At 31.5% G+C, this 20215-nt stretch overlaps 2 protein-coding genes across 9 annotated transcripts in view; one reads left to right on the top strand and one right to left on the bottom strand.

Annotated features, from left to right (window-relative positions):
- Nucleotides 1–1841: 1841 nt before the first annotated feature.
- LOC145725358 (THAP domain-containing protein 6-like) lies at nt 1842–5657 on the bottom strand. The gene is made up of 3 exons (XM_081974090.1): nt 5261–5657; nt 4654–4852; nt 1842–2315 (listed from the first exon to the last, which is right to left on the bottom strand). The coding sequence occupies exons 1-3, from the start codon at nt 5329–5331 to the stop codon at nt 1980–1982; spliced, it is 606 nt and encodes a 201-aa protein (XP_081830216.1). The 5' UTR covers nt 5332–5657; the 3' UTR covers nt 1842–1979.
- Nucleotides 5658–5751: 94 nt separating this feature from the next.
- Nucleotides 5752–20215, top strand: part of Hnf4 (Hepatocyte nuclear factor 4) — a 37048-nt gene continuing 22584 nt past the window's right edge. For 5 of the 8 annotated variants that reach the window (XM_081974083.1, XM_081974081.1, XM_081974082.1 and 2 more), the window contains exons 1-2: nt 5939–5962; nt 8845–9001. In XM_081974083.1, the coding sequence (XP_081830209.1) occupies nt 5954–5962; nt 8845–9001 (166 nt within the window). In that variant the 5' untranslated portion in view covers nt 5939–5953. Of the gene's footprint in view, nt 5963–8844; nt 9002–14126; nt 14336–16532; nt 16765–20215 lie in introns of those variants that run through there. The other 3 variants (XM_081974085.1, XM_081974086.1, XM_081974088.1) reach the window with 3 other exon arrangements.

The following is a 20215-nucleotide window of genomic DNA, read 5'->3' as shown; positions in this document are numbered from 1 at the left end:
ATGGTTGAAACTTATAAACTAAAATCGTTATACCGGACCGTTTCAAACATAAAAATTGAAAACCCTATATCCCAACCTAATATGAACATAAGAAAAATGTTGAAAAACATTTGTCTTACTTTTCGCGGGCTTCAAGATTCACAAATCGCACAAACTTTGGTTCGAAACAGGTTTGAAACGCGCATGCTTCCATTAGTGACTACCCTCTAATATTAATAATGTGCCAACCACTCAACCCCACTCAATTATATTGTGTCCTATGGTTTTGGTGAACTTGTATATCAAAATTCTGCTTCATTTGTTATGTTAATAAATTAGGTTTAATATCAACAAAGAGGTGAATCAGAAGTTAAACCAAGCCTTGAAACATTTTTTTCATTGCATTAGCCCATTTGAGGAGTGTGTGTGATTTAACTAAAGGTTTGTTAATAACAAATCAGTCATCAAACAAAAGCTACGTGCGTCTCAATAAATAAACTATGAATAATTTATAACAATCAAATTGTGCAATATGTGTTACCTATTTACATTATTTTATATAGGTCCAGTCATCACAAATTTATTGGTCCTCTAATGTTTTTACAAATAAAGTTAATTCTGACAGTAAAATAAGTATTGCAAACGGCTTTTAATTATAAGTACTTATGTGATTCAATTGGATTTAGGTCATGCATAGACATTGATGAAAAGACATTTCTATTTATAAAATATTTAATAATTCTAATACTTACATTTTCTTTTATTAATTTTATATTTCCAGTATTTATTTCAGTTCGAATTATCTTTTCTGTTATACATAACAAATCTCGACATTATATCAGATGAATACTTAAAACGACCTCATGATTTAAAATCAATTAGACCCTAAATAACTTTCTTTGTTTCCATAGAGCTGAGAAACACGAAATTCACACTTTAAATTTGTACATAACTTAAAACTAACAAAACCAGCTATTTCACTACTTCGCTACTGTATGGAGAAATAGAGTTAAATGAATCCACATTTAAAATATTGATTTGTTCCAGAGGTATACAGTTGCCCGCATCATGTTCTCGAATTTCAGCATGAATAGGAATTTTTTTGTATGCAGAAGTAAACTGTTTACATGTCGGATTGTTATTATGCGTGCAGTGAGCTCTGATAGACGAAAAAAATAGTTCCAAATGGTCCTGATTCAGTTTTTAGGTTGGTAAAAATTTTAAATAATTATTTGTTATCAAATCATGAAACAAAGATATAACTGTATGTAAATCCATTATAAATTTAATAAATCTAGTTTTTTGCGACGTATTCTTTAAAAAAACTGGTGTTTAAACGGCAAAAAGCTTATTTGAAAACCAAATTGCTTAATTTGTGCGAATTTAGTATATCCAAAGCATTATTAATATGCCTTATAAAATTTGCTGTTGGACTGCGTTCTCTAAAATCATCTAATTCTAAATTGTTCTTACAAAATAATAAAGCTGTTGCAACCAACTTAATAATTGAATAGCTAACATTACGTTCATTTTTTAATTAAAAAAATTTTGCTGTTGCCTTCTTAATTTAGTTCCTAAGAGTAAACCTACAAGTTTTTGTATACATATAACCAAAATTAATAACACCACCATTTCCATCAATAATTTTTTTAGTTAGTTTAGGTTAGGCAAGTCACTTCTAATATCAATTGCATTCAGTTATATAACAGTTGAAATGTCATGTCATCATTCCCATATTTGCAGGGCACCAATCAAACGTCACATTAGCTATAACTAACCCGATGTCAGATGCTAAGTTTAGAGCTTGTTGGAGTAATGAAGCTTTTTGATTACTATTTGGACCTGAAGTAAAAAAATAGCTAAAGGGAACTCTCCAACTTTTATTTATGCACACAATTAAAAATATCAACATCTTTTGCTAACTCTAACAATTTCCAAAATCGACATGCCAGCAGTAGTTACTTCCATCATATTCTGAATGTTGTCTAATGGCCATCTCATCAAAAACTACTGAGCAAATTAATTTGTTTTATTTTGTGTTTGGTTTTTAATGCCATTGTCACTTGTTTTAAGGAAGCAATCTGCTTTTTCTGCTTGCAGATGACTTCTTGTAGTTTAAGAATATTTTTACTTTTTATAATATCTCGTGCTGATAATTCTTCAATTTTTCTTTTCAATTCTCGTTCTCTTGGAGTATCTGCAGAGGTATCTTCATTGTTGCCTAAACCTGACACACTTGGCGAAATCTCAATTACTATTGTTGTTGAAGGATCTGGATCAGGTGTCAACATTAAGTTTTGAGTTGGCCTAGCAATTACCTCTTCCTCACATCTTTGCTGTAATTTTAATACAGTGTTATTCTTGGTAGTCAATTAATTGTACAGGATGTCGATTTTTCGACGCTTTTCCCGGGTATCTTGAAAACTACAAATGCTGGTACAAATCTGTTTGCGGTTTACTGTCTTACGTTTTTGGGAAACAAACGAAGGTGCAAGCAAAACTTTCGTGACTCTTGATTTTCGAGCTACAGGGTGCTTTTGAAAACTTTGCATTTTGGCACCCCCTCATAGTTATCGGAAATATGAAAACGGGTTCCTTTAGAGAATTTGCCGTAAAATCCAGTGGCGTACTCACAACGTTGTAAACAATTAAAAATAGCTTGTTACTTGGAAACAAGTTGAGATTTTATTGTAGGAGTTTGGCGATAGATTTAGAAAACCTTTTAGATTTAAAAAGATTTTAGAAGGAATTTAAAAAACCATAAGCTATCATAAAAAAAACCAAAGATGGAGCCCCCTAGGACCTAGACACATTTTTTTCTAATTATCTCTGCTATGTCAAACAATGGGCTAAAAGATACCATACATTTTTCGTATTTGACATTTTTTTCTAATGTCAACTGTTAGTGACATATTTACAAAAAAATTAAAGGTTTTAGTAATTTGGTAATAATTTAAAAAATTCGATTCCTTATACCCTAACCTAACCTCTGTAGAAATCTTGGATTTTAAAGACACATTCTGAACGGGCACTAAATGACGCAACTTTTTCTCCGTTTAACGAACCCTGTAACTATTGCCATATTTCGAAGATCCCAATGATGAATCACATTGAAAGTTCCCACCCTGTATATGTTGGTATATGAGAGTTTTGCATCCAATAAAAATTGATAAACACCTATGGATATTTTTTTTTTCAAAAGAGGCTATGGTTTTTATTACACAGAACGATATAGGTATTTAGCTTTAACGTAATCGATTAATTAATTGTAATATTTATTACTAATTAATATCTATAAAAAAATTTGCACATTATATCAAAATAATTAACAATTTACCTATTTAATCTTAAAATGTTGAAAATAATAATTGAGGTTTTCTTCTAAGGTTTTCTATAAATGAGTAAATAATTTGAGAGCAATAACAAAGGTTATGTTTTCAAAGGCAACTATGTATTGCTCCATGTATTGTTAATATAATTAGGCACAATATTCGGGTTTTGGCGTTTCACGGATGACCTGCTATAGTTAGATACCAATATGTAAGTAATTTTTATTGACCTTTGTTTCACAAAAAAGTACGGACAGTACACCACAAACAGTTTTGTTCCCGCATTTGTATTTTTTGAGATGAGACCCCAAAAAAACGTCAAAAAATGGACACCCTGTACTATAGCCATTTACAAAATTGTACTAGATGTAACTTGTAATATGTAATAGAATAGTATCATTTGGACTTTGCACATTATGCCAATGCCTTGCAAAATAAAAATATCAATTTTGATTCATAGTTCACATTTTTAAATAATTACATAAATAGGGACTGAAGAACTTAAACTTAACCCTACAAATAGTTTTATTTTAATAGTCCATGATTAAGCCCAAATACTCCAAAGTAACATATTTTTGACACCCATTTTCAAAAGGTAAAAGTTCTCAAACAAAAATGATATAAAAACTACTACTAATCACTTATTGTCTTATTTTGTTGAGAAAATTATGTTTCTTTTGTAAATTCAAAATAGATAATTTGTAATAAATCTAGTACAAAACTGGGCCTCCATAATACCAGGTGTCCAAGAGCACCCTGGACATAGGAGATTAACATGGGAAAACGGTTTTGATTTTTTTGCGCCGGTACGGTTGATTTGATTGAAAAATCGTATTAATGAAAGTTGTAGCACCTATCACGGACTAGTTTTCTGTATTTTTTTCAGATCTGTAACTTGAGCCTTTTTGTCGTAAAACAAAAAAAAAGCGAAAATTTCAACTTTTGGCCTGCACTGTATAGGCGGTTGTCGGGCAACAGGTAAACAGGTCATTGTTGCTGGTACGGTTGCTCGACAACCGCTTATACAGTGCAGGTAAAAAGTTAAAATTTTCGCATTTTTGTTTGTGTTTTACGACGAAATTGCTCAAGTTAAAGATCCGAAAAAAAAATACAGAAAACTAGTCGGTGATAGGTACTACAACTTTCATTATTACGATTTTTCAATCAAAACAACCCTACAGGCGCAAAAAACTTAAAAACCGTTTTCCCATGTTAATCTCCTATGTCCAGGGTGCTCTTGGACACCTGGTATGTTAAAAATGCATAAAACCTTACTTTTTTACTCTGCTTTTAAATGCTCTGCAGTCTTGTTTCAAATGAGATATGTCTACTCTTTAGTACTTACATATTTTACACGATCAACAATAATGGTTGGAATTGCTGTTGGCTGTAATCTAATAAGCACCTTTGAAGTTCGATCAAAACAACTTTCATTAAAATGTCTTGAACACAAACAACTTTTGGCTTTTTGAGTCCAGTCAGTTTCACACCTAATATTCTGAACAAATTTAGTCCAGCTTTCTCCTCTTTGTCCATTAGGAAACCTATAGAATACATTACTTTTAATTAATCTATTTATTCCATTTAAACAAAATGTTTTTTGTTTAAATGAAAAAGTTCTAGCTCATTGTATGATACATGTTGATAAAAAATTGCACATGTACCATAAAAAAGTAAAAATTAGGTAAAAAAGTGCATTTTATGATTTTTATGATATCAAGATCTTTATTTGTAATAAATAACTGTTCATCTATCTAGGGCTGGTACCTTCACCTCCGAATAAATTTATTCTTAAAATAATTTCTATAGAAATGAAGGAATTGACCAAAGCAGCCTCTGATTTCAGAGTCTCCATAGATATTATCCTTAGAATAAAGTTATTCTGAACTGAAAGTACTGGGGGTACTAGTATAAAATGCAACATATCTAGCTTACAATCAATTAGCACTTACTGGTGGAAAGAAATTCCTTGATCTTTAGTTTTTGGAGTTTGGGCTAAACCACAAGCTGCACAACTAACCATATTGTTCTTTTTTTCAAATTTAGCGCTACGCGTAGAAAATGGTCCAATCTACTGTTGTCCCATACAAATCACACCATCCTTTGTCAATAATAATACAACTAATGTCACAACTTGTAACTTCAATCATCAGCTGATTACATCCACCTAGGACATTTTGGTTAGAATTTCCATAAATTTCTTTCGAATTCGAAATATATTTCATACTAAAACCAGAAAATCTGTGACGAATTACATGAATATACGGTTTTTCAATTAAAGCAGAGATTAAAGCCGTTTTTTTTTAAATTTTAAATGCGCAACCCTCTTCCAGTAGAAGTTTACTATTCTATGTTATATCTGTGTCTATCTGTCTAACGTCAGCACCTTCTGTCATCTGACTGAAACCAATGAAACGTCAATTTCCTACAATAACGAAAGTGAGGTTATTTGTTTTTATTTTTCTTAATTTTTTTTAATAGTTTTCTATTTTTTCTTTATATTTAATTGCTTACCAGACAAGACACTGATAAAAAAATAACAACAGGTATGGAGGCCATGGAGGAGTCCCACAATCTGCTCGTGAAACCGAAGAATAGCACGTCAGTCATTGTGCAAAATGTTATCAGTTTATCACCACAAGAGGATGGTAATGGTAAGTAGGATTATACTAGAACTTTCCTATTTTCCAATTATTATCATAGTTTTTACTACAAAGTAGCTTAAATTTTTTGAAAAGGGTGTTTGAACTTGAATTGCTATATAATTATAATAACCATTAATTTAAAAAAAAATTTGTAAAGTTTACAGTTTTGTACATGACTACCTACTCAGGAAAATTATAAGTCTAAATGTGCATTAGTTATTTATTACTTTAGTAGTAATCACATTATTACTGTCAAGGCTATACATGCCACTGAATATTAATGCAAGTTTCAGTTTCATCTTGTTTACCAACTGCAAGTAGTTCATTTTGATATAATGCTAATTTATTGTCATCATACCTATATGGTTCAGACTGCTATAATATCAGTTTAAGCAAAAAAAACACTCTATACTTAGAAATGTATTTATTTCTGTTTTGTCTTAATGTAATATAGGTAACAGTAAACTGCTGGCACCTTCAAATCTTGTAACAATATGTTTACCAGTCTAAATATTACCAATCTAAATCTATCTTAAAAATAAAATGAGGTCAAATTATGAAACCATTAATGAAGCAATCTGCCAAATACTTTTCATATATTCTCTAAAGTAGATAACTTCCAAATAGCCTTGTTTGTGGCCTAGGTCAAGTTTGGAAATTTCCAAATAAGAGCCCATAAATTGATTAGTGACTGCATTTAAAATTCTCCAAATATGTGATTAGCAACAAAAAAATGTATATCTACACAATTAATTCAAAATTCTTATTTCAACATTAAAATTTTCAAGTTTTCTACAGCCTACCTACATACTCTAGGGGAGTAATTATTCTCTTGCAAATTTTACTAAAAGGTTAAAGGGAGAAAGCAGGTTTTATCAAATATTTATTAAGACACAAAAATTAAGTTTATGTTTCAATTACAGTTTAATTAAAAGAAATTACATTTTCTTGTAAGTAGATAGGTTTAGTATTAGGTGATTTTTGTAAGCAACAATGAAGTGTTTTGAAATCAAAGATGGCTCTCAAATAGGGTTACTGCATTATCTATTAATATCACAAATTCTACTATAATTTATAGAAAAAAATATATTAAGTCATGATTAGGTTAGGAACTAGTTGCTAGTTATTGTGAGTTTTAGTGACATTAGCTGCTTAAGTCATTTTTTATTTGTAGTTTCTTGAATAACAAATGACACACAAAAATGGGAAAAGTCATACTTTTAGTTGCTTAATCTAAAAAAATTGCACAACAAATATATTATAGTTATTAATATCTAAATAATAAAAAAAATGATAAAAAATATACTTGGATGGTAAGTGTTGACAAAGACTGTCAATGACTCTTTAATTTGTAATTATTACTTATCTGAGACACATTTTATAAACAGGGTGTCTAATTTTAACAGGAAAAGATAACTTTTAATACAAACATCTAATAAAAATAAATTAATAATCCAGAATTGATGATCCAGATATGTTCTAAAATAATAAGGAATTCATATTGAGCACAGAAAATCTGAAAAATCCCTATTTAAAAAAACTGCTCCACTACATTAAACTAACAGTTTAGAATACATAAAAGTAATATTCAATAAACAATCTGTATGGTATATCTTCTGGTCTCTAACAGCCGCTAAACCTAAAAAAAAGTGTCAATTTATAAACTTTTTTCAAAAATCCAGTTATCACACTGAATGCAAAACATCAATGAAATAAATAAATAAATATTTTTTTGTTAATTAAATCAATCAATTAACCAAATAAATACTAACTACAGTAAGCAATTTCGCAATATCTTTGTATCACTGTATTTTACCAAAAACGGGTCTTATCGTCCAGTTTTAGTGGAAGAATCATAGAAAAACGATGATTAACTCTTCAGAACTCAGACCTCATTAAGCAGCGAGTTTATCTAAGGCCAAGAAACGTGAAGATAAGTCGTCTGCTAAGAAAAAAATACTTTATCATTTTGGTAAATATCAAGAAAGAGATTTCTATGAGTTATCTAGGATGTCTGAGAACACGTGAACGGTGCATGGGGTTTGTTGAAGGTGGTTAGGGTTCTTTGTGCATAGAGTTGGAAATTTCCAGTTTAAATAAATCAACACAGAAATTTAAATGCATATTTATGTGGTTTATAGGTGAATGGAAAAATGCTGGAAGAAGTATGGTTACTGCAAGTGCTGACTGTAATTTAATAAAGCGCAGTGTTTGTTTGGTAATTAAAAATGCTTAGGTCAGTTCGCGGTTATTTGCATGCTTAATAATAGATAAGCTACCTTAAAAATTCCTTTTAATTTATACAATCTTCCAATCATTTTCGAAATGTTGAAAACAAATTTATAATAGGTTAGGTCGGTTCAGTGCTGATTATATTATACTGTGTGAGTAAGGAAATTAATTTTTGTCATGTTTGTGTGTTGTTTTCAGTCAAATTCCCTACTTTATCATAAGTCATTCCCCAAAATGAAGAGAGTGTCACTGGTGCTGTTAGGTTTGCCAAAAACTGTGATAAAAGAGTTGATTATTGAAAGACTCTGTATTTAGACTTCTAAGGCGGTCTTTCTATGTAATGGACCTAATCTAACTTATTTCACTGTGGGCCACAAAAATCGACTAACCAGCAACATTTCTACAATTAACTTGTAAATATAAGCTTTATCAAGAAAACGGATAAATCTTACATAAACATTCGAAATCCCCTCCACAGCTTTAGAACACATTTAATTTTAATTACAAGCTTTCTTCTTCAATTTTTGTTAGTTATTTACTTCCAGTACCGGCCGTAGCATTTGGACGAATAGCACCTATTATCAATTGAAAAACGACTGTTCTAGTTTCATTAAGCGATTTTTATCTAGTGTCGAGATATTTTCATTTGAAGTGTTTAGTTGCTGGAAAACATTCACAAAATGCCCTCCTCGTTTTACTCCCTAAGTCCAGGGGAGTTAAGCACAATTTCCGATGGAGAATTGGATGGTGCCGATTATCTTCTGAGTAGTACTATCCACTTAGATGACTGCGGTTATCTAGGATTCAGTCTTCTCGGTAAGTCTTATAACTTAAGGTATTTTTCCTAATTATTGTTAAAAGTTTTTTCCTGTCTAATGAAATTCATGTCTGTGTCATGTTTGTTCGATCCTAGAGGTTAATTAAACGAGCATTTAGGCAATTTATGGTAATTGTAACCTTCAAGGTGGTTATTTATGTTATGGCTGACTGTAATTAAGTGAATATTTTCTCCTGTATGGGTCTAAATGATTTCGCGTTAAGTATATTTTCAAGAAGTGTTTTATGGTTGGCGTGCCTGAAAGCTTTACGATTTGACGATTTGCATTTGGAAATTCAGCAGCAAATAAATGCAAAAAATATTGCATAAGTGATAGACATTTTTTTTGTTTATTTTCAAAATTTCTATTTTGGTATTCTAAGAGAAATTAGTTTTTAGACCTTTTTTGCGAGGAAATGATAGTTATAAATTTGAATTTGAAATACTTGTTTCATAAGTTATACGTTTAAGAAATATTTGGACATTTCTATCGAACTCACAAGTCACAAACATGCCATGAGAATAGTGTCCCAACAGGGTGTTTGAAAATTACTAGCAATTTTGTTGTCTTTGGATTATTTCTTTGGCACCTTAAGAAAATAAAATAATGATCTTTAAAACTAAAAATAAGGCTAGTTAGAAGATTAGGAAAGATCAATATATATCAATATTTTCATTACTTGCTGGTCGATAAATACATAATAAATATTGTATATACAATAATTGTGCAACATTTTTATGTAGTTTTGTAAATGGTTGAAGTGTAGCGGATATTATGCAAGATTGAAAACTTTGATAATAATTTATTGTTTTCTAAGTATTATTAAATTTATTAAGTGCATTATCGCAAAGTATCATTATAATAAACGTAATAATATATTTAAAGCAGCAGCAAAGAAGGTAGACCTTTGTTGTTAATAAATTTTCACACATTTTTCAATCACTGTATGATTTCAACACTGTATTATATTGATATTTGCATAGAAATTAAGTGGTTGGTAACTACAGAAAATGTAAAAGCTATGCTTTAATCTGAATTTATTTGTTAAATAAATGATAACTGTAATAATTCTAAATAGGGATCATTGTGCAATACAACGTTATAAATATCTGTAATTCAGCCCATCAAAATTCTAAATTATTATATTGTTTTATTCTTAATCATATAAGCGGATTTTATTTAAAAGAGTTGGAACTATGTATAAATATCTTCAGGATGTAATTGTTTAAGTGAATGAGTTATTACAGCGGTCAGTTTTTTTACTGACTTTATCAATCGTAAATCATAATATGTTTGAGATAATTAATTTATTACAATAACATGTTTGGTAATTTGCGCCTTAAGCTGATAAGATTACTATTGTTAATACCTATTGATTATTTGTAGGTTGTTCATGTGAGATCTTCTCCTGGAGACCCACATTTTAATAATAACTTTGTGGTTTCTATCTTTTATAAGTACTAATTGTCAAATAATGGAAAATTTTGCGACACCTGTGACTACTTAAAGTGGAAGTCGATAACTCTGCCTTTGTTTTTTAATGATAATTATTAATTAAAATTATTTCATAAGGTGAAACTCATACTTGACCTATTTCACTCACCTTATCGTCTAAATATTACCACTAGACTCAAACTAAGCACAGGAGAAGATAAGCAGCAAACTGTTAATTTTACAATATGTTCTCAACTTGACGACAGCGACTTTCATCGCAATTATTCATAAAGGTCACCCTGATAAGAATTTTTTATTTAAGAAATCTTGTTTATAAGATTTTGTTAATCATTACACTGTCAGGTACCAACGTGGTGATTAACCTACCTCAATCTGTAATTTGTTATTTGTAATTTTCACTGTATATGAAGCAAAATACATAAAGTTACAAAATGGGTAATACTTTAGTGACTTGCAATTGATGGTGACTTGACATAAAAGGTACTTGAAGTAGTTTGTTTTTTGATTGGGATTGCTTTCATCACTGAAATTCATTTTGAATGTTTGACTTAAAAACAAAGCACTGGATTTTGTCATCATGGAATGAAAGTACAGGATGAGCTAAGAAAAACTCTCTTGCAGTTGTAGATATTTTATTAGCAAATAATGCATTGACACAATTTTTTTTCAGCCCTTTGTATACCTAAAATTAAAGGGTTGGTGGGGTAGGGGGTTTGTCACGAATTTTCATTTCCTTACCTAAACCAAGGTTTTATGCAATATGTAAGGTTTTTGATATTAAAAAAAAACTTTTTTTGATATACCAATGTTGTGCAAGATTTAAGGTATTGTGTGCAAATTTGGTTTTCTAATAACAGTTTTAGTTTTTCTTATATTCTGCACTGGCAATAACTAAATATGTGTACCAGTTTGTGGAAATAGGAATAGTAGTAAAATAAGAAAAATGAAAAAATCATAGTTTTGAGGATGTCATTTTATCTTAGCAATTGACATTTTTTCAACTACTTTACACACTGACAACATTTGGTTTAGAGACTCACTACTGAAATTTCGACGTTCGGCTGTAAATTCAGTCTTCTTCAGCTAAAACGAAACAAACATGTACAGGGTGCTGCATTTTCGATGGTTTTACGGGGTACAGAGAAAACGGTAATAGATAGGAAAAAAGTAGCTTACGTGTTCTGATCTCTTTTTCTGAGCTGATGACTGGCGAAAAGTGGGCGGCGCAAACTTCTTTTGTTTTAAAGATACGGGGGGCTTTTGAAAATTGATCATTTTGGAACCTCCTCTGTATTTCATTTGCTATTAAAGTTATCAAAAAAGGAAAAACGGTTTCCGGTAGACGTTTTGACGTAGAATCCAATGGCGTAGTCAGTTTTTTTCTATTACGTTTAGTTTCTGACATATGACAGTAAGTTATATTTTTTTAACACCCTATATATTTTTAGTTCATTAAATTCTGTTGATTTTTACTTTTTCAACGGTATATTAAAACATATAATTTTGTAAACGTTAATCTTGGTAATTAGAAAAAAAGCGTTTCCTTAACAAAAAAGTGCTAAATAATATGTATACAAATACCCACAGTCGAAACAAAATTTGGCTATGTTCATATTAACATGTTACATGTCGTTTATAAACAGTTTTTTCAACTTCCACCTTAAAAATAGTAGAAAATAGAAATGGCCACTTTTCTTATTAAAGTGACGGTAGAACTGTTTGTAACTTAGATTTTTAATAAGATTTATTAAAAATATTTAATTTTCTGATGTGTTAGTTTATATGATTTCCAATTTTGTTTGGTATTTTAGATATTGGCCTTTTTTTAGCTTAGCAAAGGTCTTTTTTTAAAATAACAGGATTAACCTCTACAAACTTACATGTTTTAATACACCGTTGAAAAGGTAAAAATCAACAGAATTAAATGACGTAAAAATATATAGGATGTTCCATTTAAAAAAATGTAACTTACTGTCATATGTCAGAAACTAAACGGAATAGAAAAAAACTGACTACACCATTGGATTCTACATGAAAACTTCTACCGGGAACCGTTCATCCTTTTTCGATAACTTTAAGAGCAACTGAAATACAGAAGAGGTTCAAAAATTACCAATTTTCGAAAACCCCCCGTATCTTTGAAACAGAAGAAGCCGCCCACTTTTCGCCAGTCATCTCAGCTCAGAAAAAGAGATCAGAACACGTATGCTACTTTTTTTCTATCTATTACCGTTTTCTCTGTACCCCGTAAAACCATCGAAAATGCAGCACCCTGTACAGAGCTGACACAATTTACAAAACACATTTTCGTTTTAGACCTGAAGAAGACTCAATATGAATTCAAAACGTTGGCACGCACATTTTTTATTTTTATTTATAAACAACAGGAATAAGCCTTACTTTGTTTTACACTGCTATGGAAAGCATTCAAGCTTTTTGTGTGCAACTGTAGTGGTTTTTCATATTTTTCTTTTAGACACACAGGGTGTCCTATAACTAGCATTTAGCGGCATTACAGGACTTCACAAAAAACATTTTTTATACTATGTATATAATTTTCTTTTAATATGTAAAAAATGGTTTAGTCGATTTTAACAAATTTAGTTATACCTATCCCTGACTATGAAGTTTTTTTAAAAGTTTACCTTGACATTTTTTTCTAAAATTGCAACACCCTGTAGAGCACAAAGCAAACCATTACAGACAAATGCGTATAGGGCAAAAAAATTGCTTGCTCCTGGAAGTTTGTCATTCTGTTTAAGGGTCACTCTGTACTTAAATGATGTTCAGACCAAAATATTTTGAAATCCAATATCTCTTTTATTTAGTCAATAATAGTAACACTTAAGAACTAATCACAAATTTTGGAAATCATGGCCCCCCAGATTCAAAGTCAGTCCTAAACTATCACTTTTTACAATATTTTATCTTTAATGCTATAATTCACTAATGACTCATTAGCCTGATGGTTGACTTTATCTAATAATATTAAGTAGGCATGACAAAATCCTTTTATTAGGCTCTTGGTGGTTAGTCATTGTTTTCTGAAAAGTTGGCTAAAACAGACTTTAGAATTGCATTACTTATTTTATCTTTAATAAAACATAGCATTTAGTGGTTGTTTAATGCTTTATCATTTTAATAAGCATGTTTAAAATAGTCTGCCAATTTAAGTAGCATTAAATTAATTATAGGTAGAAAACACATGGAAGTAGTGGCTGCTCTAATTATTCAATGAAGGTTGCATTGGCAGAATATGGAAATTTCCAAGTTGCTAAATTGACCTCAAAATGAACAAACAACAAAAACTGATATTTAGATTTAGTATATCTTTTGCTATTTGAGTTATTTTGTCATCACTAATTTGGAAAGCAAATTGAGGCACTTTTTGCAAATAAAAAGCAACAGAAACTGCATTGTGTTTTAAGTCAAGAAGTGAGTTTATGAATGGTACCAATTGCATTAGACTGACAGGACGCTGCATCAATTTGTAAGAAGACCTTAAACATAAATTATCCTAAAGTAACATCCATTAGGTTAGTTCGGACACACGCAACTTTGCATCGGCGAATAATAACTAGTTTTATTCAACATGACCGAGCGAAAATTTAAACGTACCCGCTTAAGGTACCGCGGTAGGTACCATAACGTGTCGCGTCGTTCCGGTACTAACAACGACGGTTCGCTGAAAGATAGCTATCACTTTGGATTTTTTCCGAAATTGATGAGACATTAGACTTTGGTGTCCAGGCCGAAATCGCTGGTACTTTTGAACTTTTGCATTGTACTACGCACGTATTTTTTTGAAGTACCGTTACGAATTTTTTAATCATGTATTGCGATTACGTTATTATGGATATTTCCGAACTCAGTCAAGGTAATTTAAAATATTTATGACTTTGGGGTGGTTTTTGGTTTCGGTGATGGTACTTGAATTTTTCATCCAAGTTTGAATGTAAAAAATATTAGATTTTTGTGTTTGGAACTTCAGTTATTAATAGTCCCAAGCCGTGGGATTAATTCGAGACAATATTAAAAATAACCACTCAAGTCATTTTAAAATCTGACAATATTGTAATAAATGGGTGTTAATTTTTTACTATTATTTGATTATCAATAACCCGATAATTACACTGTAAATCAGCTATACATTGATACTAATAAGTTATCAATAAAGTGGTAGTAATCAAATAACACTATACAAGGTTTATAACGCCAATGACGTCCGTTTTCTTGGAGCTTACTTGCTTACTAGATGGTGGTTCTCAAAACTGCCATAATTAACCACATGTGCATTGTTAACACATGCTTTACATAGTTTTACGTTCGTACTTAATTTGTGGTTATATTCACTTTAATTCAACCAACTTAATTGGGAACTGGTCTTTACGTGCTGATTCAAAAAGACTAAATAAACAACAAAGGTGTATTCACAAAAATTTGGATTTTTGGACAAAAATATGAAAGTTTCTATTTATGTATTATGTTAAGTTCAATTTTTATGTCAATTTCACTAATAGGCAAATTTAATAATTTTTAAGAACTGAGTCTGTATGTTTTAATATAAATAATGGATGGATTATTGGAACCACCGAGTAACAAGTAACAATACAGGGTGTCCCACCGCAACGAAGCAAAAAGCTAATGTAACCGAAATGTTATTGGATTTCTTCATAGAAACTTATTGTCTTGTTTTTGGTAGTAGAGTAGACTGTCAAATTATTATAAACTAATTTTGAAACACACCCCAAGTACGTGCCAAAATAAGCAGTAAATATGGCATTATTGTGTTTGATAATTCAGATTGTATTAAGTCATTAAAATATTATATCTATAGCAACCCAAAAAATTATTAAAAATATTGGAACTTCCGTAATTACAGCAACAGTGTTATTCTACTATTAATAACTCAATAACGGTTGAAGATAATTATGACAGATCCTTCACCATATCCAGATTATCCTATATTTTTGAAATCAGAAGGCAATAAGCTTCTTACATCATCATCAATTCATCACACAGCTGTACGTTCGTCCACTGCTGGACATAAGCCTCCCGTAAAGATTTCCATCTCCCTCTATCCTGTTTGGCACCCTTGGCTTCTTACATAATATGTAATAATTAATATAAAAAAAATTATCATTTACATGTTTCACCCTGTAAACTGCTAGTAACTGAAATGTTGATAGCATTCTAAGAAAATTCAGTTCAAACCTCACTACATTTATTTATAACTATCTTTTTTTTTCTACGAGTAATAATAACTGGGATAAGGAGTGGGGTCATTTGTAATGAATAACTCTGTACAGGGTGGTTCATAAGTAAAGCTAAAAAATTCAGTATGATTTTATTTCTTATGAACGTATGTCAGAAAATGCTTTGTGACATAGTTGTCTATGTCACAGTTGTTAAAGTTTATGGTATTTTTGTTTTTCCTTATTAATTATTTCAAACTGGTCTCGAGAATGGTCAAATATGTCTGGTATATCTATCAAGAAATCTGTTTTTTTAATATTTAATATACGGTAGTCTAAATTTTAGTTATTTCCAGTAAAAAGACAAGAAATAGAGAAAGTAAAACCATTTTGACATTTCATTGATTTTGAGAAAGATACCATTTTGACCACAAAACTGGCTTGGAAATGTGAAATCTTGGAATTCTTGCCAGCGTTTATTATTATTAAAAATGTTTAAAAATCAAACTCCAAGATTAAATGAGAATGTTTTACCAAATTGTGTTGTAAACAGTACCACATGTGATTTATTGTCACTGGTCAGTGATTAGGATTGGTCAGTCACATAATACCACGCCTGATTAATCCACTGTTCTCATGTACAGCATATTTAATAACTTGAAATTAGTTGTAATAATAGATGAAAAAAATAGATATAGTCCTCTCTCTACCGTCATTAGACACTCCTCCGACCCGCATGACATGCAAACACCAATAAATCCGCGATTATTGTTCAGATTGATTAACAATCAGCTTATGGGAGATAAGTGAGATGCTGGGGGGAACTCCTAGCCCCGCTTTGTCGACGTAACAAAAATATTGAACAGTTTGAACATAAACGCTTAACAGTCGCCCATTCAAAGTCCAACAGTGTTGTGTGCTCGATTTGATGACGCTGCGCTCTCATACCGTTGCTTTTTTGACTAGTTGCATTTGGTAGACGACGCTTATTTTTTTTTTTTCGAAAGTTAACCGGGTCAGTGGTGCACTTTGGACGGGTTTTTCCCAACATTTCCCGGTTCGGTGGCTGCACGCTGGGAAACGCTGTCTGAACAAATGGGATTGTTTGAAGGTGAGTTTCAAACTCACCCCCTAATCCAACCTAAGTAAATTAAAAAGTTTTAAAAAAAGTATTTTTTAGTTCTTAACAGAATAGTTAGCTTTAAGCCTGCTAAAACAATTGGTTCTGGACTTTGGACTGTTTACTTTGCTTTAATAAGATAACGTGTAGTCAATATATTATGCAGTGTCTGGCCACAGTCTTTCCGGATTTTCTTTTTTGATCCAATTTTATCGGTAAAAGTATGACTGTTTTAAGTTATGTCATCTGCAAACCCATTTAAAACTGATAACATGTTTCTCAGAGAATCTTGTGGTTAATAGTATTTTTGATGAAGTTTTCTGGGAAACGTAACCGTGATTGCCTACTAACTACCTATTTGCTCATTATTTCGTAATTGTCATTCAAAATAGTTGATACGGGACGTTACAACTTCCTTACATCATTAAAAACTTCATTATGTCAGTCATACTAGAATCGTATTACTATTAACATGAAACATTATCATTGATGACATCACAGTTTTCTATCCAAAACAAACCAAAAATCCTTCAGCAAAGGCAGGTTTTACGTACGGTGTCACGTACAGCTATGTTAAAACTAAAATCAAAGAAATAGGTTAAAATTTATTTCTCCTTTTCACGTTTTCCAAAGAAACTTAATACTACAGTGATATTACAAATTATAATAACTGGTAAAAACTGACTCTTAGTGCGACGTTACCAAAACATTAACTATTAACCTACTACCTCTTCAATCTTCGAATCGATCACAATCTCATTAACCCAGTTTGAAGTTGATGAATTCTGTCAACATGTATGGGGCAACTTCAAGTTTGTCTTTTTCAAGGCTTTTAGTTTTCTCTTCTAAAGGTGTTTATCTCCTTGCAATGTTAGCGACCACGTTGGCCTATCTTATTCTATATTCACTGCGGCTTGGAATAAGTCGGTTGATGTTAGGCCAATCTATTTTCTAAGATTGGCCATCGCTTGCCCTCAATCTTGCCTTGCTGGATTAATTGCAGAAGTTGCTAAAAATTACTTTGGCCACATTACAATTAAAGGATTAATTATAATGTGGCCTCTCGAGAATCGTGATGTTAGTTGGTAACTGGTTGGTATGGTATATGTACGAGACCCGTAGCATGCGTTGGTAGCACCACATTTGAAATACCTCTAGACGTTTGATGGCAGCCTCGGTAAGACTCCAGCTTTCTACTGTCTGCCAGCCTTACGGTGTCATCTGCTTACCTAATATTATTGATGAGTTGACCATTTAGTGCAATACCGTCTTCTGATTCATCCAAGACTTTTCTAAAGAGATTTTCGGAATATATGTTGAACAACGCCGGTGATAGTAAGGCATCGTTGTCGAACTTCCTTTCCGACTGCAAAGACGTCAGACAGTTCGTTTTTGAGGCGTACGGTTGATTTTTGTTGGATATTAGTCTTACATCTTTACCATCAATTTCCGATGCTTTCAGAATGTCAATTAATTTAGTTTTCGGTGCGCCACTTAGTCAGATGCTTTTTTGAAGTCAATGAAGCATGTAAAACGTATTTCACATCCCTCACTCATTGTATTAGTAGGTACTTGCAAGCTGAAGAGTGCTTCCTTTGTTCCAAGGCCCGCTCTGAATCCAAATTGCACACCAATTTCTTGTTCTAATTTCGTGGAAATGCGAGAAGGAATGATATTTGGGACTAGTTTAAGTGCGTGGCTCATCAAACTAATTAGTCTGTGGTCTTCGCATTTCCTAGCGTTGGTTTTTTTAGGAATTGGGATGAATATTAATATAGCATCCAGTCCTTTGGTAAGTGTCCAGTATCATATCATATTAAATAGCTTGGTAAGAGTTGTGATTCAAAATTGCCCCATACACATCATCGGGTCCCAGTGATTTCCAAAGTCGTTTAATGGCCTTTTCAACTTCTTCATTTGTTATTTCTGGACCATAGGGGTTGTTTATTTCGGGTGGTGTTCTTGATTGTATCATCGAATAACTCTTGCGTATATTTCTTCCATTCCAGTCTTGGTTCCACCCTGATCAAAATCTGACCCTCACTGTCCAGAATTATGCCGGTATTGCGTTGTTTACTACTGTTCTGTATCTCTTTAATCTGTTTGTGCATGTTTAAGTGATCGTGGTTTTGCTGAAAGGTTTCAATTTCCACACACTTCCCAGTTAACCAAATTTTCTTTGCTTCCTTTCTTTTCCATATTAAATTCTTGTGTAGTTTATTGTATTCATTGACATTTCTATCTTTGAGCTTTCGTCGTTCCTCCATCATCTTCAATATTTCGTCTGTCATCCACTCTTGTTTCTCTTCCTTTTTTGATTTAAAATTTTCATATGTTAATCTAGTAATAGATGTTTTCTGAGAAGACATCTGCGAAGTATACATCACCTATTTCTTTATAAAATTTGAATGTTTTGGAATCTACTGATTTAGGTCTAACACTAATAAAACCCAGTTCTCCAAAGTTTGGGAATAATGTTGTGCTATAGTACATAATTTTATTGTACAAATTCAGTCAAATCTATTTTTGACCTTCTATAAATTCCGGTGTCCTTCGTCCGCAATGGCTTTTGTGCTGCAGGGTGTAGACATTCAGACATATTGGAGACAAATAATTAGATATCAAAAATCAACCAATCTTATTTGGCAATATTTAGCTTTTTTACCAATTGTGGTGAACCCTGAATATTTTTTGCATTCGTGAATGAAGGTGAATTTTTGGTTATACACCTAAATATGTCATTTGATGAAACCATCAAACTAGTTCATAATATTACAATTCAAAAAGTTTCTTGAATTAATTACCGTTACATTTTTTTTAAATCACAAAAACCATAAATTTTTATTCTTTTGACACACACTGTATCTGTTCTACCTTCCAGATCTATCTTCTAATTAAATGTAAAATTGTTTAATCTGTACTTGAATTAATATTATCACGGTTTTAAGGTTGAATATAGCGACTATAATTTTAGATGATGGTTATCTTAATCAAAGAGTATAAATTATTAACCTTAGGACTCTGTCAAACCTCCGATCAGCAGTAAATATTTTAAATTGTTGCAAATATGAGTACGTAAAGTCAAGTAATCCATTCTTCGCATTTAGATAAACGTTAATCATCAATAATCAAATAAACTGGATCTTACAGTAGGTACCACATTGTTCACCGCTTATCTAAATTAGAGGAAATACCCTGAAAAAGACATATTTATTTGCGTCTTTGTAAAAGTTAAAGCATACATGTGTGTATGGGGGTTTTATTAATGTTACTTTAAATACGGATCTGTATACTTTTTAAAAGAGCTTGTGCAAGTCAAATACTACATTTACTAACTTTGTAACACTTCAGGCTATTAAATGGTTGCCCACACATCTTATCTTTAATTCTTGGACAGGAAGAAATCATTAGTTGTCAAATCAGGCCTATATTGTGGACGTCA

This window comes from Ips typographus, linkage group LG2 (assembly GCF_016097725.1).
Source record: "Ips typographus isolate SLU linkage group LG2, UJ_Ityp_2.0, whole genome shotgun sequence".
In the NCBI taxonomy this organism is placed as follows: Eukaryota; Metazoa; Arthropoda; class Insecta; order Coleoptera; family Curculionidae; genus Ips; species Ips typographus.
The sequence above is the reverse complement of the archived record's forward strand: the minus strand, read 5'-3'. Positions and strand labels throughout refer to the sequence as shown.